This window comes from Sturnira hondurensis, unplaced genomic scaffold (genome assembly GCF_014824575.4).
Source record: "Sturnira hondurensis isolate 20B ecotype Veracruz unplaced genomic scaffold, ASM1482457v3 Scaffold0018097, whole genome shotgun sequence".
Taxonomy (NCBI): Eukaryota; Metazoa; Chordata; class Mammalia; order Chiroptera; family Phyllostomidae; genus Sturnira; species Sturnira hondurensis.
Window position 1 is genome coordinate 1,530,458 of NW_028090728.1, and position 17,918 is coordinate 1,548,375.

At 53.0% G+C, this 17,918-nt stretch overlaps 1 protein-coding gene across 3 annotated transcripts; it reads left to right on the top strand.

The window, feature by feature from the left end:
- Positions 1-265: 265 nt before the first annotated feature.
- On the top strand, positions 266-13,349 carry B9D1 (B9 domain containing 1). 3 transcript variants are annotated; one of them, XM_037068819.1, is made up of 7 exons: positions 266-430; positions 1,916-1,984; positions 4,242-4,353; positions 8,233-8,329; positions 9,355-9,417; positions 12,671-12,738; positions 13,081-13,349. In XM_037068819.1, the coding sequence occupies exons 1-7, from the start codon at positions 368-370 to the stop codon at positions 13,221-13,223; spliced, it is 615 nt and encodes a 204-aa protein (XP_036924714.1). In that variant the 5' UTR covers positions 266-367; the 3' UTR covers positions 13,224-13,349. The 3 variants fall into 3 exon arrangements, with proteins under 3 accessions (XP_036924714.1, XP_036924713.1, XP_036924712.1); XM_037068818.1 differs by lacking the exon at positions 12,671-12,738 and having other exon boundaries at positions 318-430; positions 4,242-4,301; XM_037068817.1 differs by lacking the exon at positions 9,355-9,417 and having other exon boundaries at positions 322-430.
- Positions 13,350-17,918: the final 4,569 nt, after the last annotated feature.

Here is a 17,918-nt window from a genome sequence, read left to right on the forward strand (position 1 = left end):
CGCGGTAGCGCCATAGCGACATCGAGTGGCCCAGGGTTGTCTGAGGCACTTTGACTTTGCTTCCCGAGGACTTACCGGAGTCGGACGCGCCGCCGGATGCAACCGGGCTAAACTCTACATCCTGGGCCCAGAACCGCGTAGCACCCCGCCCGCGCCCAGCGCCTCGCATACTGTCCCAGGAGTCCCATAGAGAGGAAGAATCACCGGCTGCGCCTGCGCACCACCACCCACAGGCACACGCCTTCGCAAAGTTCCCGCTTTCAAGAAACGTGTCCCGCGTGCCACGCCGTCTGTTTCCTGGGCAACTAGGGCGCCAACTAGTAGATGCGCACGCAACCTGGGTGTTTTATCCCGCGCTCTCCCTATCATGGCGGCTGCGGGCCCAAGCGTATTTCTACTCATGATCAACGGGCAGGTGGAGAGCGCCCAGGTGAGCGGCCATGGTCTCTGCCCGGGCACCGCAGGCTCCCCCGGGGGACAGTCCCGCAACTTCACGGGCTGCTTTTTGGCCCCAAAGAGAAGTGTCATTCCTCAGGCGGGGTAGGAGAACCAGCATTTGAGAGGCTTGGCTCAAGATTGCTAGAAATCCTTAACCCTGATGTGCGCGTGTGGAAACACATAGAGAGATTGACCTAGTTGTGGCCCCTGGCTCGGATCGTGCGCACTTTACTGAGGAGCTTAGGCGCGGCCCGAGCTGATGGAGTGCGAGGCGTCTGCGCTGCGTCGCGTGCTCACTGATTGCCCCAAGTCCGAACTCTCAGATCTTGAACTTGAGTTAGATAGGAGATGATGTGGTTAATCTTATCCAACGATGGTAGTGTCCTGGAATGATCCAGGGAGTATGTGCCTGTCAGATGCGAGGGTACACCACTCTCCCTATACCCCTACACTTTATAAGAGCCATTTGTTTATTTACATATAATTTTTTTAAGTTTCAGCAAGTATTCGCTCTGTGCCGAACGCGGTGCGCAGCACTGCTCATTCAGTCTTCACAACAACCCTGTGAAGTAGGTATTACTAGCGTGCCCATTTAAGAAATGGGAAAACTTGCCCAAAGAAAGTGACAAAACTAGGATTTGAAGCCAGGTCTTCGTAACGCCAGAGCTTCACTGCACTGCCCTTCAGATTGTGTGAGGGTCCCCGCCCTTGGGTACCTAGGTGGCGCCAAGCAGCTTCCCAGTGAGGTCAGGGGGATGCTCACTTTGGAGCTTTCGGGACCCTCATCTCAGAAAAGTTTATTAAACTTGGGCTGGGCTGGGCCGGGTCATATGTGTCACTCTAAGCACCCATCCCACTCCCATCTGCCTGCCCTTCTGCTCTGGGCCCCTCCCACTCTTCAGGCCTTCAGCTGCAACTCTGCACAGGAGCTGGGTCCTGACAGCACCATGGGCTCTCAGACCTTCAGTTCCACACCATTTCCTTCCATCACCTCTGTGTCCACCCCTGTATCAGGCACTGGAGCACAGACAGGTATCATGCCTGTTCCTTGCTCACAGTCTAATGGCATTATTAACAAGAGTCAACACAGGAAAATGCTTTGATGGGAGGAAGCACCAGGGGCTGAAGGAGCCAGGAGAGGGCCTTAAGACGGCCTGGAAGTTAGGGCAGCCTCCCTGAAGGGTAGGTCTTGGAGGATGGGCGGGAGTTTACTAGATGAAGGAATGGGCAGGACATGTCCAACAGAAGGTAGAGCCTGTGCAAAGGCCTGGGGACAGCAGCAGATCTGGACTGTCCCTTGGACTTCTACAGCATGAGCCCCAGTGCTGAACTTAACTTTCACATCCATGGCTGTTGCTCATATCCCAGCCCAGGTGTCTCACGTTCAGAATCAATACTGGCTGTACCTGCCCAGCCAACACGTTGGCCTCAGTGAGAGTTCCTATAACATAGAAGCTGTGTGTGCTTGTTTCCACAGTTCCCTGAGCATGATGATCTCTACTGCAAGTACTGCTTTGTGTATGGTCATGACTGGGCCCCCACTGCGGTAAGCTGGCCTCCCTCATGGCCTTCATGACTTGGAGTTTCTGAAGGTGCTAAACACCCCCCTCCCCTCCCGGTTCAGAAACATTTGAAAAGTAGATATTGAGTTCACAGGGGACCCAAAATGAGTTTGTTCTCAGTGAAGCTGGGGTGGAGAACGCAAACCGCATTGGCCTTGCTGCTCCATCCCCCAAGGCTGGGCTCACTCAAATGCCCTATCCTGGGAGCTTGCACATGGCGGCAAACAGAGATGTGTGGTCAGTGCATCTGCAGACAGGCCCCAGAATGCTAACCTGGGTGTGGCCAGGCTGTAGACACTCTGGGCCAGTCTGCTGGCTGACCTCCTCATGGTCTCTCAGGACTCAGGAGCTCTCCTTTCAAGACTTCCCAAGGAACAGTCCCTTTGCTCCAGGACAGCGTCAGCCTGGACCACACCGTACTGTTTGCAGCACTCTTACTAAATCTTCACAGCAGATGAGGACATAGAGGCCCAACTTATTTAACCTCCTGAGTCTGTTTCCTCATCTGTACAACTGAGATGACAACATTCATTTTCCATCTACCCATTGACTGAATAACTGCTTATTAAGAGCATTCTGGGTGCTGGTGATAGATACAGTGGTGAGCAAGACCAGACAGAAATCCCAGGCTCCCTGGAGTATACACTCTCGTTGGGAGTCATGCAGTAAATAGTAAACATTCTAGTATGTTAGCCAGGAGTCAGGGCTGCAGAGGAAGTAAAGTTAGGAAGGGGAGATGGGACGGATGAGAGAGACTAGAATCTAGATATGGTGGTCAGGGAAGGCCTCGCTGGGAAAGTGACAAGTAAAGACCTGAAGGAAGGGAGGGCACGATCTGTGTGGAATCTGGTGAGAATGTGTCAGGCAGAAGGAACAGAGAGTGTGAGGACCTGAGGCAGGAGTGAGCCTGGCATGTTTGAGGACTCATGAGAAGTCCAGTGTGGCCGATGAACAAAGTGAGCAAGAAGAGTGGTTGGTGATGAAATAGGAAGGTCACAGGTGGATCTTAGAGGCTGTGGTAGGTCAGAATAAGGACCATGACCTTTACATGGGGTGGGATGGTACTCAAAAGAGTTTTGAGCAGAGAGAAAAGGTAATCTGACTTGTGTTTTTAAAGGATGCCTTTCGCTTCTTAGTTCAGAGTAGATCGTGTGGGAGCAAGGGCCAAAGCAGGTAGATCATCTATTATAAACAGGTGGGAGAAGATGGCATTGTGGACAAGGGGAAGCAGTGGGGAGGTGGTTGGATTTCAAGTATATTTTGAAGATGGAGCGAACATGTTTTCCTGTTGGACAGATGTAGAGCATGTGAGAAAGACGGGTTAAGAATAATGCCAGGCTTTTTAGCCTAAGCATTTGGAAGTAGAGTTTAGTGAGAGGACTGTGGATAGAGCAGATCTGGGAGAACTTGGCAGTGGAGCCAAAGATCAGGCTGGAGATGATGAACTTAGGAACCGTAAACACATAGACCACACTGAAGGCCTGGAAACTAAGAAGATCCCAAATGCAGATAGAGAGGCATCCAAAGGCTGAACCTTTGGCATCAAGATGCTTCTGCTCAAAGGAGGATGCTCAAGACCTATAGAGCAGGGGCCTCTGGGGAGAGGGAAGACCCAAAGACATGAGATACCCCAGAAACCAGGTGGAAGAAGGACATCAGGCAGTGACTAGCATATCAGATGCTGCCAGTGGGCCAAATAAAATGAGAACAGAAGTAACCATAGATGCCGAGGTCACTGGTATCATTTACAAGAACGTTTTGATAGATTGGAGGCCAGTAGTCAGACTAGAAGTGGGATCATGAAAGAAAAAGGAATTGGAGCCAATGTCGACAACTCTTGCAAGGAGCCTGACTCTAAAGGCAGGCAAGCACAAGATGATGGGTGGAGGAAGAGGTAGGGTCAGGGAGTGTTGCCTTGTGATGGAGAAAATGGTGTGCACACGCATGCTGATGGGAAGGGTCTGGGTGAAGCTGGGGCTATAGGAGAACAACCTGCTGGGGCCGCTCTTTCAGGAAGTCAAGCAGGGATGAGTTCTCGTACCCAGGCAGACGTGACCTCTTAAAGTTGATATTAAAAGACCTAGGAGCTGCTCCTGTACCTCTCAGTGCCCTTTGTTTAGAAGTCAGTGTTTTGGCAGAAGGTAGTGAGAAAAACAGCCCTCCCACCACCCACCTGCCCAGGAAAGGGGAGTGTGTGACTCCCTGGAGTTGGACACTAGCTCAGTGTCATTGTCCTCACAGGGTCTGGAGGAGGGGATCTCCCAGATCACATCTAAGAGCCATGATGTACGGCACGCGCTGGTGTGGAACTTCCCCATTGACATCACCTTTAAAAGCACCAACCCCTTTGGCTGTGAGTCTTTTGGGGCCCTGCAGGAACCAGGGGGAGGCACCCCAAAGCAGTCTCAGCTTCATCCTGCTCACCAATGTCAGATCTTGGTTGCCCATCACCTGGACCTTGCCCCAGCCTTGTAATGTACTCCCACCACCTGGCCACTTCCCTCCACGTCTTCCTCCTGCCACCCTAGTTCACTGCCAGGCTAGGCAGTGGACAGTTTGGAAGTTCAGGGTACGTCACGTGATGTCCCGCCTGAAGCTGTGGATAGCTCTGTCCCTGGGGAGCCAGAGCCTGGTGTCTAGAGCTGCAGTGACCTGGAGAGTTGACCCTGAGGTCTTGGCTCTCCATCACATGGTGCGCTCCAACAAAAGCAAGTCACCTGCTCCTCCTGTGCAAGTCCCTCACGTCCCCTCTTCTGAGTTGTTCATGCCATTCCCTCAGCCCAGGATATCCTCCTACATCCTACCTCTGACCTTCCCTAAGGCTTCCTTGCTTGCAATATTTACTTTCTACCTTGCCTGCTAGTTATTTTTCACTTTCTACCTTGCCTGCTAGTTATTTTTCAAGCACCTACTGTGTGCAAGGCCTGGGGTTACCTCTATAGGGGCTGTGAATGCTCTCCCTGTGTGGGCTTGCCAAGCTTCCCTGATCCTGGCAGGTAGGTTATTCTCCATTTCTTTTCCCGTGTTAGGAAACACTCAAAAAGATGTCATTTGCCTTCTGCTTTACACCTAGTAGCTGAGCATGGATTTGATTTCAGGATCATTTGATTTCATAGTCCAAGCCTTTCTGCTTCATGTGACTGGGCCCAGGCTTACCAGGTACAGAGAGGGCCTAGAGCAGGGGCAGCCTGGTGGTTCTCCTGGGCAGGGCTCACTGTCCTGTCATTCTGCATAAGTAAGACACTCCACAGACTTCCCAGAATGGTGCACTGATAACAACCAACTTCCTCTTGCCAAGGATGGCTAGGAGAGGCTAATAAAGCAAAAGACAAAAACAAAAAACCCAACCATTTTAGGGCATTAGATAGCTAGCAAAGTAGTGATTTACCAGGCCAGCCTCTACGAGAAAAAACAATCCAACAGAGGCAACTAAGGGGAAGCTCAAGACTTCTGATGGCCTCTCTGGGTGCAGGGCACAGGACTTAGTGCTCAGAACTCCAGCAGGGGCTGGGTGGAAGGTGTCAGGTTAATCCTTCCGATGTGGGCCAAGACCTCAAAGAGCTGTGCTCTACGATGAGGAAGAAATAGATGGAGGCAGACCACCCCACAGAGACTGCAGCCCAGCTCCTGACCATTCCAGACTCTAAACATGGTTACAAAACTCCCAGACAAGATGCAAACTGAATGTAGCAGGATACGAAAAGATGATAATGAGCAAGTAGTGTTTATTTTAAAAATACAAAGATTGAATAACATCTAAAATCAACTGGTGTGATTTACCACATTACAAAGAAGTCATGATCATCCCCATAAATGAAGAAAATGTGTAAAAGTCAGTATCCATTCATGATAAACACTTAGCAAACTAGGACTAGAGGGGAACTTCCTTAATCTGATAAAGGCCAGCTTCGAAAAACAGAGCAAACATCACTCTTTTAGTGAACTGTCGAAAGATTTGCCCTCTGAGATCAGGATGATTGCTATCACCAATATGTACAAATAAAAAGGTGTAAAAATTAGAAAGGAACAAAACTCATTATTCACAGGTATGATTATGTAGAATTTACAAAATAAGCTACAAATAAAAATACATTGGCATGAATGCCATTTATAAGGTTAACATAAGAATCAGTTGCTTTTCTATAAAAATAAATAGAATATTTTGTTTAAAAAATAGAAAATGATGTTTCAAAAATAAATTATTTATAGTATATCACTCCATCAGATACCAAGCTTTAATTATAAAGTGCAATAACTGTCATTTTGGCATAAGGACCGACAAGCTGACCCAGAGAGCACCCCATGCCTGCACCTGTGTAGCTGATTTGTGACGAAAGGGCACTGCTGAGCAGCAGGAGAATTATTTTTCTGTGTGTATCTGGGAGTCTTTTTTAAAAATCTTTTTTATTTTTAGAGGGGAAGGGAGGGAGAAAGCGATGAAGAGAAACATTAGTGTGTGGTTGTCTCTCGTGTACCCTGTCCTGGGTACCTGGCCCACAACCCAGGCATGTGCCCTGACTGGGAATTGAACCAGCCACCCTTTGGTTCGCAGGCCAGCGCTCAATCCAGTGAGCCACATCAGCCAAGGCTTGAGAGTCTTTTTAATAAATGGTGCTGGGACAGTTGGATGCGCACAGGGGAAAAATGAAACCTAATGTGTACTTCACAGTACACATCCACAAAAGTCAATCCCCAATGGGCATATAAAGGTGAATGTGAAAAGCAAAGTTAGCCCCAGGAAGATAGCCTGGGACACAAGAGCCACAATGTCAGGGTAGGGAAAACTTTAAAGAACATCCATAGAGTTGACTGTTAGAGTTAAGGGCTTCTGTTCATGGAAAGGCAGTAAGAGTAAAAAGACAAGCAATAGAATTCACACACATTATGAATCCACGAGAAAGAAAAAGAGGCAAGAGACTTTAGCAAGCACTTTCAAGTGACTGAGACACAGGACAAGGTCTCTGTTTTTAGTAAGAATAATTACAATCAAGGAAAATGGAAATTAAAGCTAAAGTGAGCTGCCCATTCACTCTCCCGAACAGCTCAAACTATATGGAGACAGCAAGCTCCAGCAAGGATGCAGAGGAGTGGGGTGTTCGTTATCCTTTAAGACTGAATGTATGCAAACCCTGGTGCTTCCCTTGGGTACATGCCTAACAGGAACAAGTGCACCTGTGTGACCAGAGCTTGTATAAGAGGAGTAGAGTGTCCCTGGCCTCAGCATCTGTGACAGCCCTGGAGGAGGAACAGCTCATGCATGCGTCAGTATGGGCAGGCCAAGGCCTGCGGTCTGTCCAGAGGATGGATGTGGTCCAGCACCGAGAACAAGCCAAGTTCTGGGTGTGAAACAACTTGAATGAGTCTCACAAATATGTGGAATTCAAAATATACTGCATGATTTCATTTATATAAAGTCTAAAAACATGGATAGAAGCCAAGCACCCACTTGCTTGGGCTACATTCTTTGTCAGTGAAATCTTAGGTGGCTTCATAAAATTCAGAATAGCGGTTACCTTGTGGGGAGCTACAGGAAGTATATGTAGACCATCCCTGACACCTACCCAACACAAATTTCTGCTTTTGAGTGGCCTAGAGAGGAGGGGGCAGGCAGGCTGGAGGGAGGGAGTTGCCTGAGGCTAGTGCCTGGCCCATCACCTAGAGCAATGATCTCTCCCCTGCATCTGGGGGGACACCTCCAGATTGAGGTCAAAGGACCTGAAATGCCTTGCTAGGAACAGATGTAATTGTTAATGTTTTAAAGGAGAGTGCACGGAGGGCCTTTGCTTTCTCTCTGAGCTTTCCCACAGATAACCTCAAACCAGCCCCTCACCCAGGTATCACGTGCTTAAATCTGACTGCTTCCATCAGAAAGGAAGCTCCCAAGAGCAGGCTCTGGGCACAGCTCATGGCTGGTCCTGTGCCTTGAAATGCGCCTCTGGAGACACTTCTGTGTTTGTCTAATGACAGAATCAGGGCAGCATCCTGGCTCTGTGACCCCTGGGACATCTGGGCCAAGCCAGGGGCCTGGCCAGCAGGTTCTGGTTCCCCCTCACCCCATGCCCCCACCCCACCCCAGGTCCTGAGTTGGCAAAAGCCCTTGGTACAAACGGGGTCCTCTGTCTCCCCAGTTTTGGCAAGCCCCTGTCCCGAGGGCTATGAGCACCCTCTTCCTCCTGTGCCCTACACCTTCCCTGAGTTTCCACATGCTGAGCCCCACCTTGTCCTGCTCCAGGGCCGCAGATTGTGCTCAGTGTGTATGGACCGGACGTGTTCGGGAACGACGTGGTCCGAGGCTATGGGGCAGTGCATGTGCCTTTCTCCCCTGGCAGGTAGGTCCTCTCTGCCACGGTCTGTGGCCCACTCTCCCAGGCACAGCCCACCCCTCACCGAGCCATGCTGGCTCAGAGACCTGGGAATCCCCAGCAGGGCTTTCCCTGGGACAGACTTTGCCTCTAGACCTGGGATGTGCTAGGTGATCCAGGAGCCTAGCACATGCCCCACTGGTAAGGGCACAGCTCATATATGGAAGGGTACCCAAGTGGGTGAGGTTCCTGCTGCTGCCCAAGCACCACAGGCCAGGAGGGGGTGCCAGAGGCCCCAGTGAGGCATGCCAGGCCATCCTGAGAGTCCCATATAGTCAGGGCCCAGGGTTGAGACACCCATTCCTTTGTCTCTTCCCCCCTTCCATGTCATGCAAGCCCTCAGTGCCCCGTGCCCAGCTCTGTTGGTGTCAGAGGGCACAGGTGTGCCAGCCATATGTGTCCATGGGGGCTCTGCCCCAGAATGTTCTGGGGCCCAGAGGAGGGCCAAGGCCAACCAGCCTTAAAGGACACGTGTCCATCCAGAGAAGGCAAGGGGAGGAAGAGGAGCAGCCATGGACTGCGTATTTGTGTTGAGTGTCACTGTTAGAGCCAAAGGTTCGTGATGCCTGGGAGGGAGGGTCCTGGAGGGAAATAACAGGACCCCAGGCTCTGAGGAGGAGGCTGGACTGGGCAGGTGGCCACAGTGGGGGTAGGTCCAGGGCTTTGTCAGAGGCTTCCTGGAGGAAGGGCATCCAAGTTGGGCCTCAAAGATGGCAGAGCAGTAGAACATTTGGAAGAGGACAAGGTCTCTCTGAGGGACACAGTTGGGGCTGGGACCTTAGCTTTGGGGTTTGTGACCTTTGACATCCTTTTGATCCCTGAAAAGAAACTAAACCCTAGACTGAGCTCGCCAAGGTTGGGCCCAGTCCACTGTGCCTGCTGAGCCCAGGCCTGTGGGTGCAGTCAGGGAGCCAGCCTAGTTGGCCTTGCCCCAGCACAGAGAGTTCCATCACCTGTTACTCAGCACATGTCTGCAAAAACATTTGTTTCAGGCACAAAAGGACCATCCCCATGTTTGTCCCAGAATCTACATCCACACTGCAAAAGTTTACAAGGTAAGGCTTCTGCCCGTCACCCCAACCCTGCCTTCTGACCTAGGTAGTCGGAGTGGAAAGAGGGAGGTCGCATCCACCCCTCACTCTGCCAGTGACCCTATCAGGTATTCAAGCTGCTGCTGCTTTGGGGAACAAATGGAAATGAGTTCCGTGGAGTTAACTGAGGGAAACTGGCCTCTCCTCAGGCACCATTCGAGCAGCATAAGGCCGGGCAGTTGTACTCTGTGCCATTAAGTCTTTGTGTCAGTATGGAAGAAAAACTCTTCTCAGAGTGGAATGTGCTCACGACATCACATGGCATTGAAATGGTAGGATATAAGAGGGTAAGAGCCAAATAAGAGCCAAATAACCTGGAATGGCAGTAATGATCATAATAGGGCCTTCTGTTGGTCAGGTGGTAAGCGCCTTCATACTTGGGAGCCTCTGTGAGCATGAATCCAGGGTGAATCGAGCAGAGACTAAGCTTTGGTGAGGAGCCAGCTGGGAGCCCTGGAAGAGTGCCCCAGGCACAGGGAACAGCCGGTGCAAGGCCCTCAGGAGAGCGTGAACCTAGCCTGTTAGGAGCAGCTGGGGGTGGGTGTGGCTTGGATGTGGTGAGCAAGGGGAAAGGGGGACAGGTAGACAGAGCCTCGGGCCTTTTGCCTCTCACCACATGCAAGTAGCAGAGGGAGAGCCAGCCAGGCACTGGCTGACTGATCCAGGGCTACAAGCCACTGCCGCTCCCCTGCAGGTCAGCCAGAACACTAGATAAAGGAAAAGAGAGAGGCCCCAGGTTCCAGGGCAGCAGCTAACAGAACCCCTGCACCCCTGGCCAGTATCAGGGAGAGACCTGGGCAGGGGGCAGTGCTAGGCCTGAACTGAGGAAGCCTCACCAAGTTGTGAGGCCTGGGAAGGGACAATTTGGATGCCCTATACCCCTAGTAGCCCCTCTGAGAGGCCACCCTAATGGGAAGGGGCCTATTAGCCTGATGCCCTGGGCCAGCATAAACTAGAGGTCACAGCCTCCATCCCACAGGGCTGCCGGGGAAGCAGGGGCAGTGCCCATCTGGTGGGGTGGGGGTTAGGCCCGTGGGAGTCCCCTTGGCCACCCTGGCCCGGGTGCTGGTGCTGCTGTGAGCTCTCCAGCGTGGAGGGAAGGCTTTTGGGCTTCCCCCGAGGAAAGGGCTCTTGCTGAGGAAGTCAGATCTAGCAGCCTACAAAGCTGTCCAGGTTATTGCCAATGCCTCGGGGCAGCTCTCACCCGGGCTCGGCCGAATGTGCTTGGGTCACAGACACTGGGGAGAGGTCTGGTGAGTGAAGGCAGTTTGGTGACAAAATCTTCCCAGACAAGGATCCCTGGACGCCATGGGGTAGCTGGCTCCAGCTGCCCCCTCTGTTCAGGGCATAATCCCTGCCCCTCCCCCTTCTCTGTTGTCCCACTGCCTCCCCAGGGGTCCTTCCTCTGTGCAGGGTCAGTTTGCCTTGGCTGTGGCCACCGTAACAACATACCACACACTTTGATGGCTTAAAACAACAAAGTGATTTTCTCCCAGTTCTGAAAGTGAAAGTGCAAAGTCAGCACTGCTGGGTTGTAACTGAGGTGTGCAGGGCCACACCCCCTCTTCCAGACTCCAGGGGAGCATCCCCCTGCAGCCTCTGGTGTCCTGACTTGTGGCTGCATCACGGCCTCTCTGTCTCTGTGGTCACATGGCACCTGCCTTTCCTACGGACATTTCTGGTGGCATTTAAGGTGCACCTGGATGATCCAGGGTAATTTTCCTGGGTTGACACCCTTGCCTTAATCACATGTGCAAAAACCTTTTTTTCCAAGCAAGGTCACATTCGTAGGTTCTGGGAACTTGGATCTGGCATCTTTGGGGCCATTATTCAGCCTATGACAGTATCTCCAATCTAGTCTTCACACAGCAACAAAAAAGGTTTTCCCAAAACACAACTTTAGAAATTACTTAGGCATATCTCTGTTTCAGGTTAACTTCAGTGAGGTTTCCAGGACCCCTGTGTTCTCTGCCTCCCTGACCTTGTGCCCTCTCCCCACTCACCTCTCTCCGGCATCAGTTTCCTCAGCCTGTCAGGCCTTTCCCTGTTTTGTGCCCTCACCTGGCACACTGCCCCTTGAGAAACCTGCCTCTTCCCCTGCCCCGGCCACCAGCAGTGGGGCAGCCACTCTGTGCCTCATTGGGGTCATGCCAGGCTCACTCCTTCCACATGGGACACCCACAGGCCACCCAGGGGCCTGCCTGCACTGCCCCTGTAATTCCCAGAGCAGGTGGCCTGGGGACAAAGCCTGAATCTGCCTGACCCAGCCAGCTGGGAATAGTGCCCCATGTTTGTTTCCAGCCCAGTGGGTGTGTCAGAGGCCAGGCCGTGCTCCAGAGGGAGCTACCCAGCTCCCTGGGATCTGGAGCCAGAGGGGTGGGAACAGCAGGGAGGCCGAGGCACAGGGGGGGCCTTATGACCAGTGGCCTCTATGGGCTCCTGGTGGGGGGAGGGAGACAGCAGGGGAGCCAGGGCACTACGGTTGGTGTGGGGCCTGGTGTTGGTCACACAGAGCAGGCCTGTCCTTAGTGTGCCCCAGAGTAAGAATCCAGATAGTGAGGCTCATACTTTCTGTGGCAGTTGACAAAGTACCTCCACCTCAGAGCCCATGAGGTAGGTACCATTATCATCTCTGTTAGTATCAAGAATATTGGGGTTCAGAGAAGTTACTTGTCCTGGATCTCACACTATTAAGAGCACTGTTGAAACCTGAGATGTGGCCCCTTTTGATGGACTCTGGGATGGGGCCTTCTCCCAAGGAGGCCCATAGGGATGGGGGGCGGGAATCACACTGGCCCCAGGTCTCGCACCCCTCCCCTACCTCAGCTGCCGTCCTGTCTGGTGTTTCCAGCCAGGTTCAGGATGTGTGTCTGCCCCCTCCGGCCCCAAGTCTCCTTGTTCCTCACTCCTGGTGAATCAAGGCCAGGGAGGACTGGCTTTGATGGGAAAGCTGGTGTCCAGCTGAGGGTGTGTGGGGGAGCTTCAGGGACCCACACAGGCCTCCTGACAGACACCACCTCTGTCCACCTTGCCTGGCTTTGGACAGGCGGAGGGAGGGTGCTGAGGGAAGCCTCTTCGCAGGGCCCAGCCTGGGGATGGGGGGCAGGGGGCAGGGGAGCTACTGGTTCGTGACGCAGGAGAGAGCCCATGCTTAGTGTCTGTCTGTGGGGTCCCCGGGTCATGGCTGAATTCACCTGCTCTTCTCCTGTCTTCCCAGCTGGTTCATGGGGCGGCGGCCTGAGTACACAGACCCCAAGGTGGTGGCTCAAGGTGAAGGCCGGGAAGGTAAAGCTGGAGCCCCCAACCCTCCTCCTACCCCCCACCCCCAGATAGGTGGGAGCCTGGGAGGGACTGGGCAAACCCCCAGGAGACAGACATGATGGGTGCCAGGAAGCCCAGGCTGCAGCAGCAGGGCCAGGAGTTTCTCAGAGCGTTGCCTGGGAACAGGCATGGCTAGAGCGTGGGGGGTCTATCTTGTCTGTTTGCCCCAGAACATCCCCTCCCCTTCCTGGCCAGTAAAGGCCAGGCCCTGTCATCCCTGTTCCACAGGAGACACCACTGGGACAGATCCCCAGAGCAGCCTGGCCATCCTGCCCCAGCCCTGCTAACGCTCCCTTCTATCCCCAGTGACCCGCGTCTGCTCCCAGGGCTTTGTCACTCTTCTCTTCAACGTGGTGACCAAGGACATGAGGAAGCTGGGCTATGACACTGGGCCTGCAGACACGCTGAGGGTTGAGGAGCAAGGCCTGCCCCAGGGCATCCCTCAGTGAAGGTGTCGGCCCCTCCACCACCCAGTGAGTTAGCTGGGCTGACCACCAGTCCACAAGCCTGACTCAAGTGCAGCTGAGGTAGGGAGGTGGTATTTTTATAAAATAAATGGTTGCATTGTCACAGAACCCAGGTCTGGGCTGCATCCTTTCCCCTTCGGGACCTCGTGCCTCACACTTCTGGTCTCTAGCACTTCCCGGAGATGGAAGCATTTGTCACACTGGTGCGGCTCCTGACCACCAGCCTCCCTCAGCAACAAGAGCATCCCATTAGCAGAAGGTGGATGGAGAGGCACCCAGCTGGCTCTCTAGCCCTCTGCCTGCCCCCTACTCTGCAGCCCTGAGAATGGGGCTGAAAATCCCCCCCATTGGGAGCTGTTGAAATTCCAGCTTCCTGCCAAGTCCCACAGTAGGAGACGAAGGGGAGTCTGGCTGCCCAATAACCCTAAACTCTTCTCTCTGCACACAGGCCCCACAGCTCCCTCTCCCCCTGCCCGAGGCCTGAGAACGGCCCTTCTCACCTTCTCCCCACACATGCCTGGCCCTGCAGAGGCAGCATCTGTCCCCTTCCCCTATCACACACAGCTTCAGGTGAACCCTCAAGGGGGACACAACTTGCACACTGCTGGGATTTAAGGGGTGCCACCAAGTGCCTGCTTTGGTTCCTGTCAGTCCCCACCTCCTGGCTGGAAGACCACCAACCCCCACCCCACACACTGCCCTAGAGGCTGGAAGGAATCTGAACTTGTTCTAAGAGGCCACAGAAAATGACCCTGGTCCGTCCTCTCTTGGTTCTCAGCACTGGAAGTTGAACTGCTCAGGCGACCCTCATCTCTTGCCCCCAACTCTGGGTGCTCTGAAACTCAGAGCCTTCAGCCAAATTCCTGTGATCCTAACCCTCCTGGATGGGAAGCACCCGCACCCCACCCCGTTGGCCCCTACTGAGACTCACACTGTCCCCTGCAACCTGCCCCCCCACCCCACACCACACACCAGAGCTTGGAGATGGGACTTGTAACCTCCCCCTGAGCACCCCAGCCCAGTCAGTGCCCTCGACACCCAGCCATCAGACCACACTGCTGGTGTCCACTAAAGACAGGCTTGTCCCCGCCTCCAGTCATCCATGCAGAACAACACCACTGACCATGTGGGTGATCCTTCCCAAAGCTTGGCTTCTTCCTCAGCCTCCTCCCTTGCAATGAACTTGACCTATGCCCCTCAGGAGCTGCCCATGGTCAGGGCCTTCTTGTGTCCAATGACTAATTAATGGTCTCTAAAATGTGCATCCAAGTGTCCCTCCCCCAGACCCTTCCCTCCCTGTGTTCAGCTCCTTTCCTGTGGTCTCTGCTCCAAAATTTAGCTCCATCAGGGCCTCTGAGACACCAGCCAACCCCCTTCACACTAACTGTCAGCCCTTCTTTCCTCCCCACCCCGCCCAACTTAGAATTCACAATCCGGAATGCACCTCCTCTCTGTTCTCCAATAGATCCACAGATGTGTTACCCAGATGACAGGAGAGTCATCTGAAACCAGCTTTCCTTTGTGCTCCTAGAAAAATGCCTTCCATTGTGAGCTGCTGGCTGGCTGAGTTCAGACTCGGTGGAAGCTTTCCAGCTGCCTTCCAGGAGACCTAGGCTCTCCCCAGAGCCTCGCTGTTGTATGTGGGGCCATCCTTTGAGGAACACATCATCAGGTTGTCCTGTGCAGGTCACTGTACTAACACATCAGAGCAACAACTAATTCTGGTGGTAGGCGGTATAAGACCCTGGTAGGGACAAGTCACTGAGTGCTGCCCACCATCTTGTTCTGACCTATGTGCATAGCACAGGTCCTGTGTGATGGGGAAAGGACAGACTTCAGAGTGGATTTTATTTCCAGAAGCACAAATAAAGCTCTTTACAATGGATATAATGTATATTCTGATGATCAAGTAATACAAGGACAAAAGCATATAAATCCACCACTTGGCTAGATTCTAAACAGCCAGGGTCTTGGACAAGCTGTTCTAGCAGTTTCAAAGGGAGTGAGCAACCTTGCGCACACGCAGGCCTTGAGCCCCGGGACAGCTGTGGATTCTCCTTGCTGTTAAACAAAAGTGCTGCTTGGTGTCCCATCCGTCCGCGCAGAGAGGAGAGCATAGCAGCCCTGTTCTCTTAACATGGCAGCTTCACCCTTGTTCACCTCACAGCCCACAGAAACTGATCACTGAAATTCTGAGGCACACCCCAAAATATGGTTTTTGCTGATTTGACAAAAAAAGGTACAATTTTGAGTTGTTCACACTGATGGCTATCGTGACTCGTGTCGCTCTTCTGTTTGACAATCTGAGTGAAAGAGGTCAGTGCCCCTGACCACACAGGCACTGTGTGTGTTAAGAGTTACTGTGGTGCACGAGGTGAAAGGTGCTGCTCTAACTGTGTAGGTCCACTCTTGGGTAAGCAGGACGTTCTGATAAGTCAGATGATCAATCGTAAGTGGGGCTGACTTCAGTCCGGCACAGCCATGGCTCATGCACAGACCCACAGCAGCGACTTCAGCTGTCCTCCGCTCCCAGGCCTTGTCCTTTGCTGTACTCTCGCCTGGCCGGGCTGACAGCCACTCGCTGAGGGCCAGGGCCTGGTCCAGCATCCAGCATTGAGGACTGCCCCCACCGTGACCATAGCCAGGTCTCCCTCAAAGTGCTGCCAGGCCACTGCCCTGATTTCCTTCAACCCCTCGTGCATGCAGAGGAAACCCACTCACCCTTTCCTCCCCAGGAATCTTCAGCTCCTGTGTCCCTCCCCTGAAGGGCGCATGAGGAAGTGGTAGGATGAGAACTCCCTACCTTCCCACTGTATCTGTCACCAAGCAACCTTTGCTCCGGAGATGCCAGGGGCCTACCGGAGGCCACTCTGGTGGTCCTGTACCTGCTGCCTTCCCACAGGGAGGGGATGTCACTGTCACTGCCCCACCCCATGCTCTTGTCTGCAGGACCACTGCCATCAGCCTCCACAGGGGCTCTCACGTGATGGAGCAACCACACAGCGAAAAACCCTGGACCTGCTTTCCCATCTCTCTGCCTCATCCTGCTGCAGCTCCACGGATGACCAAATTCTCTGCCCACTTCCTCCCCCCACCTGTGCTCAGGCAGCTGCAGGGGCTGGTCTGTCAGCATGTTTCATAGCAGTTAACCCTCTTACTATGATTCATGTTCTTTGTTTTTCATAGGTGAAAAACAAAAATAAAAACCCTTTTACAGTGAACACCCATATGCCAGCCACCTGGAGCTCACCACGACCCTGTCCTAGTGTTTTCACATCTGCCCAGCTCCTTCTGACCCTATTTTTAGCACATTTCAAAATACATTGCAGTCGTCACCACACCTCCCACATCAGCATGCTAATTGCTAGAGGTGTTGATGTTTGTTTTTAGGTGTTTTTTCTTCTGAGGGAACATTTGCATACAATGAAATGCATAAAAGCGCAGTGTACACTGAGTCTGGGCCAGTGCATGCCCAAGCCCCCGCAGGAGCAGGGCACGGCCGTCACTCAGGAAGCTCCTGGTGGCAGGGAGGTCCAGGCAGGAGCACTGGTTGGGGGTGGTCTGGCTTGTGCCAGGCCAAGAGGAGTAGGGTGGCCATCTGTGGCCCTCTACATCAGGAGTGTCAAACTCATTTTCACAGGGGCCACATCAGCCTTGCTGTTGCTTTCAAAGAGCCAAAATAATTTTGGAACTGTATAAATGTAACTACTCCTTAACTGTTAAGGAGTTGAAATTCCATTTGGCCCTTTGAAAGCAACCATGAGGCTGATGTGGTCCCCATGAAAGTGAGTGTGACAGCCCTGATCTACACAAAGAACAGCCAGGGTAGATGGCCCCCTAGCCCACCCTAGCTGGTCACTGTGCTGCCACTGTGACAAGGCTGTGTGTCCCCAGACCACTGCCTCTTTCTCCTGTTTTTGTGAGAAGACTGCCCTTCCCAGGCCCCTTGTATCTAAGTGGGTCCGTGTGACTAGCAGGCTAAGAAAACTGCAGGCTGAAAGGATGCTTGCTGCATGGGGGTCTGACCCATGTCAAACCTCCCGAGCACCCCTTCTCCCTCTTCCTTCCCCACAGTGTCCGCGGTCAGGTGTGGAAAGTGGCACACCACACAGGAGCTGCCAGGATGCCCCCACTGGGCATGCTGTGAAAAACGTCCTGCATTCACCACAGAGTTTGGAGTTTGTTCCCATGGCACCTATTCTGTTCCAGCAGGAAGTTGGTATCAGGAGTGGGTTTTGGCTACAACCAAAAGAAAACAAAACCAACCCATGTGCCCTGTCTTAGCGCTGGAGGGCGAGGGAGGGGGGCACAGCTGTGCTAACCCAAGCAGGCTCCGTGCCCGTTGAGCCCGAAGCTTGGGGGGCGGGGGCTGGCTGCTATGGATGCTGCCACAGGAAAGAGATGAGCCCAGGAAAGAGCCGGCCAGCGTGCAAGCAGAGATGACAAAAAAGAAAGAGAATCCAAACATGTTTGGCATCAAAAGATTGGAAAAGGAAACTTTCTGGAACTCATAGGGGAAGGAGTAAAACTGAAGAATGCTTTGAGCCATAAAGGCCCGGTAAAAGCTCTTGTTGCGGCAGGTAAGTGTCCAACCCACAGGGTGGCCCTCACACATCAGGCTGAAGGAAGCGCAGGGGAGGCAGCCTGGAAATGCAGAACCACGTGTGTCCTCCTTAT

Bases quoted from the DNA above. Each gene is read 5' to 3' on its own strand.
- B9D1 (XM_037068819.1), top strand. From the start codon at position 368: ATGGCGGCTGCGGGCCCAAGCGTATTTCTACTCATGATCAACGGGCAG. The intron at 1,985-4,241 runs GTAAGCTGGCCT...TTGTCCTCACAG, and splicing joins ATGACTGGGCCCCCACTGCG to GGTCTGGAGGAGGGGATCTC. The intron at 12,739-13,080 runs GTAAAGCTGGAG...TTCTATCCCCAG, and splicing joins TCAAGGTGAAGGCCGGGAAG to TGACCCGCGTCTGCTCCCAG.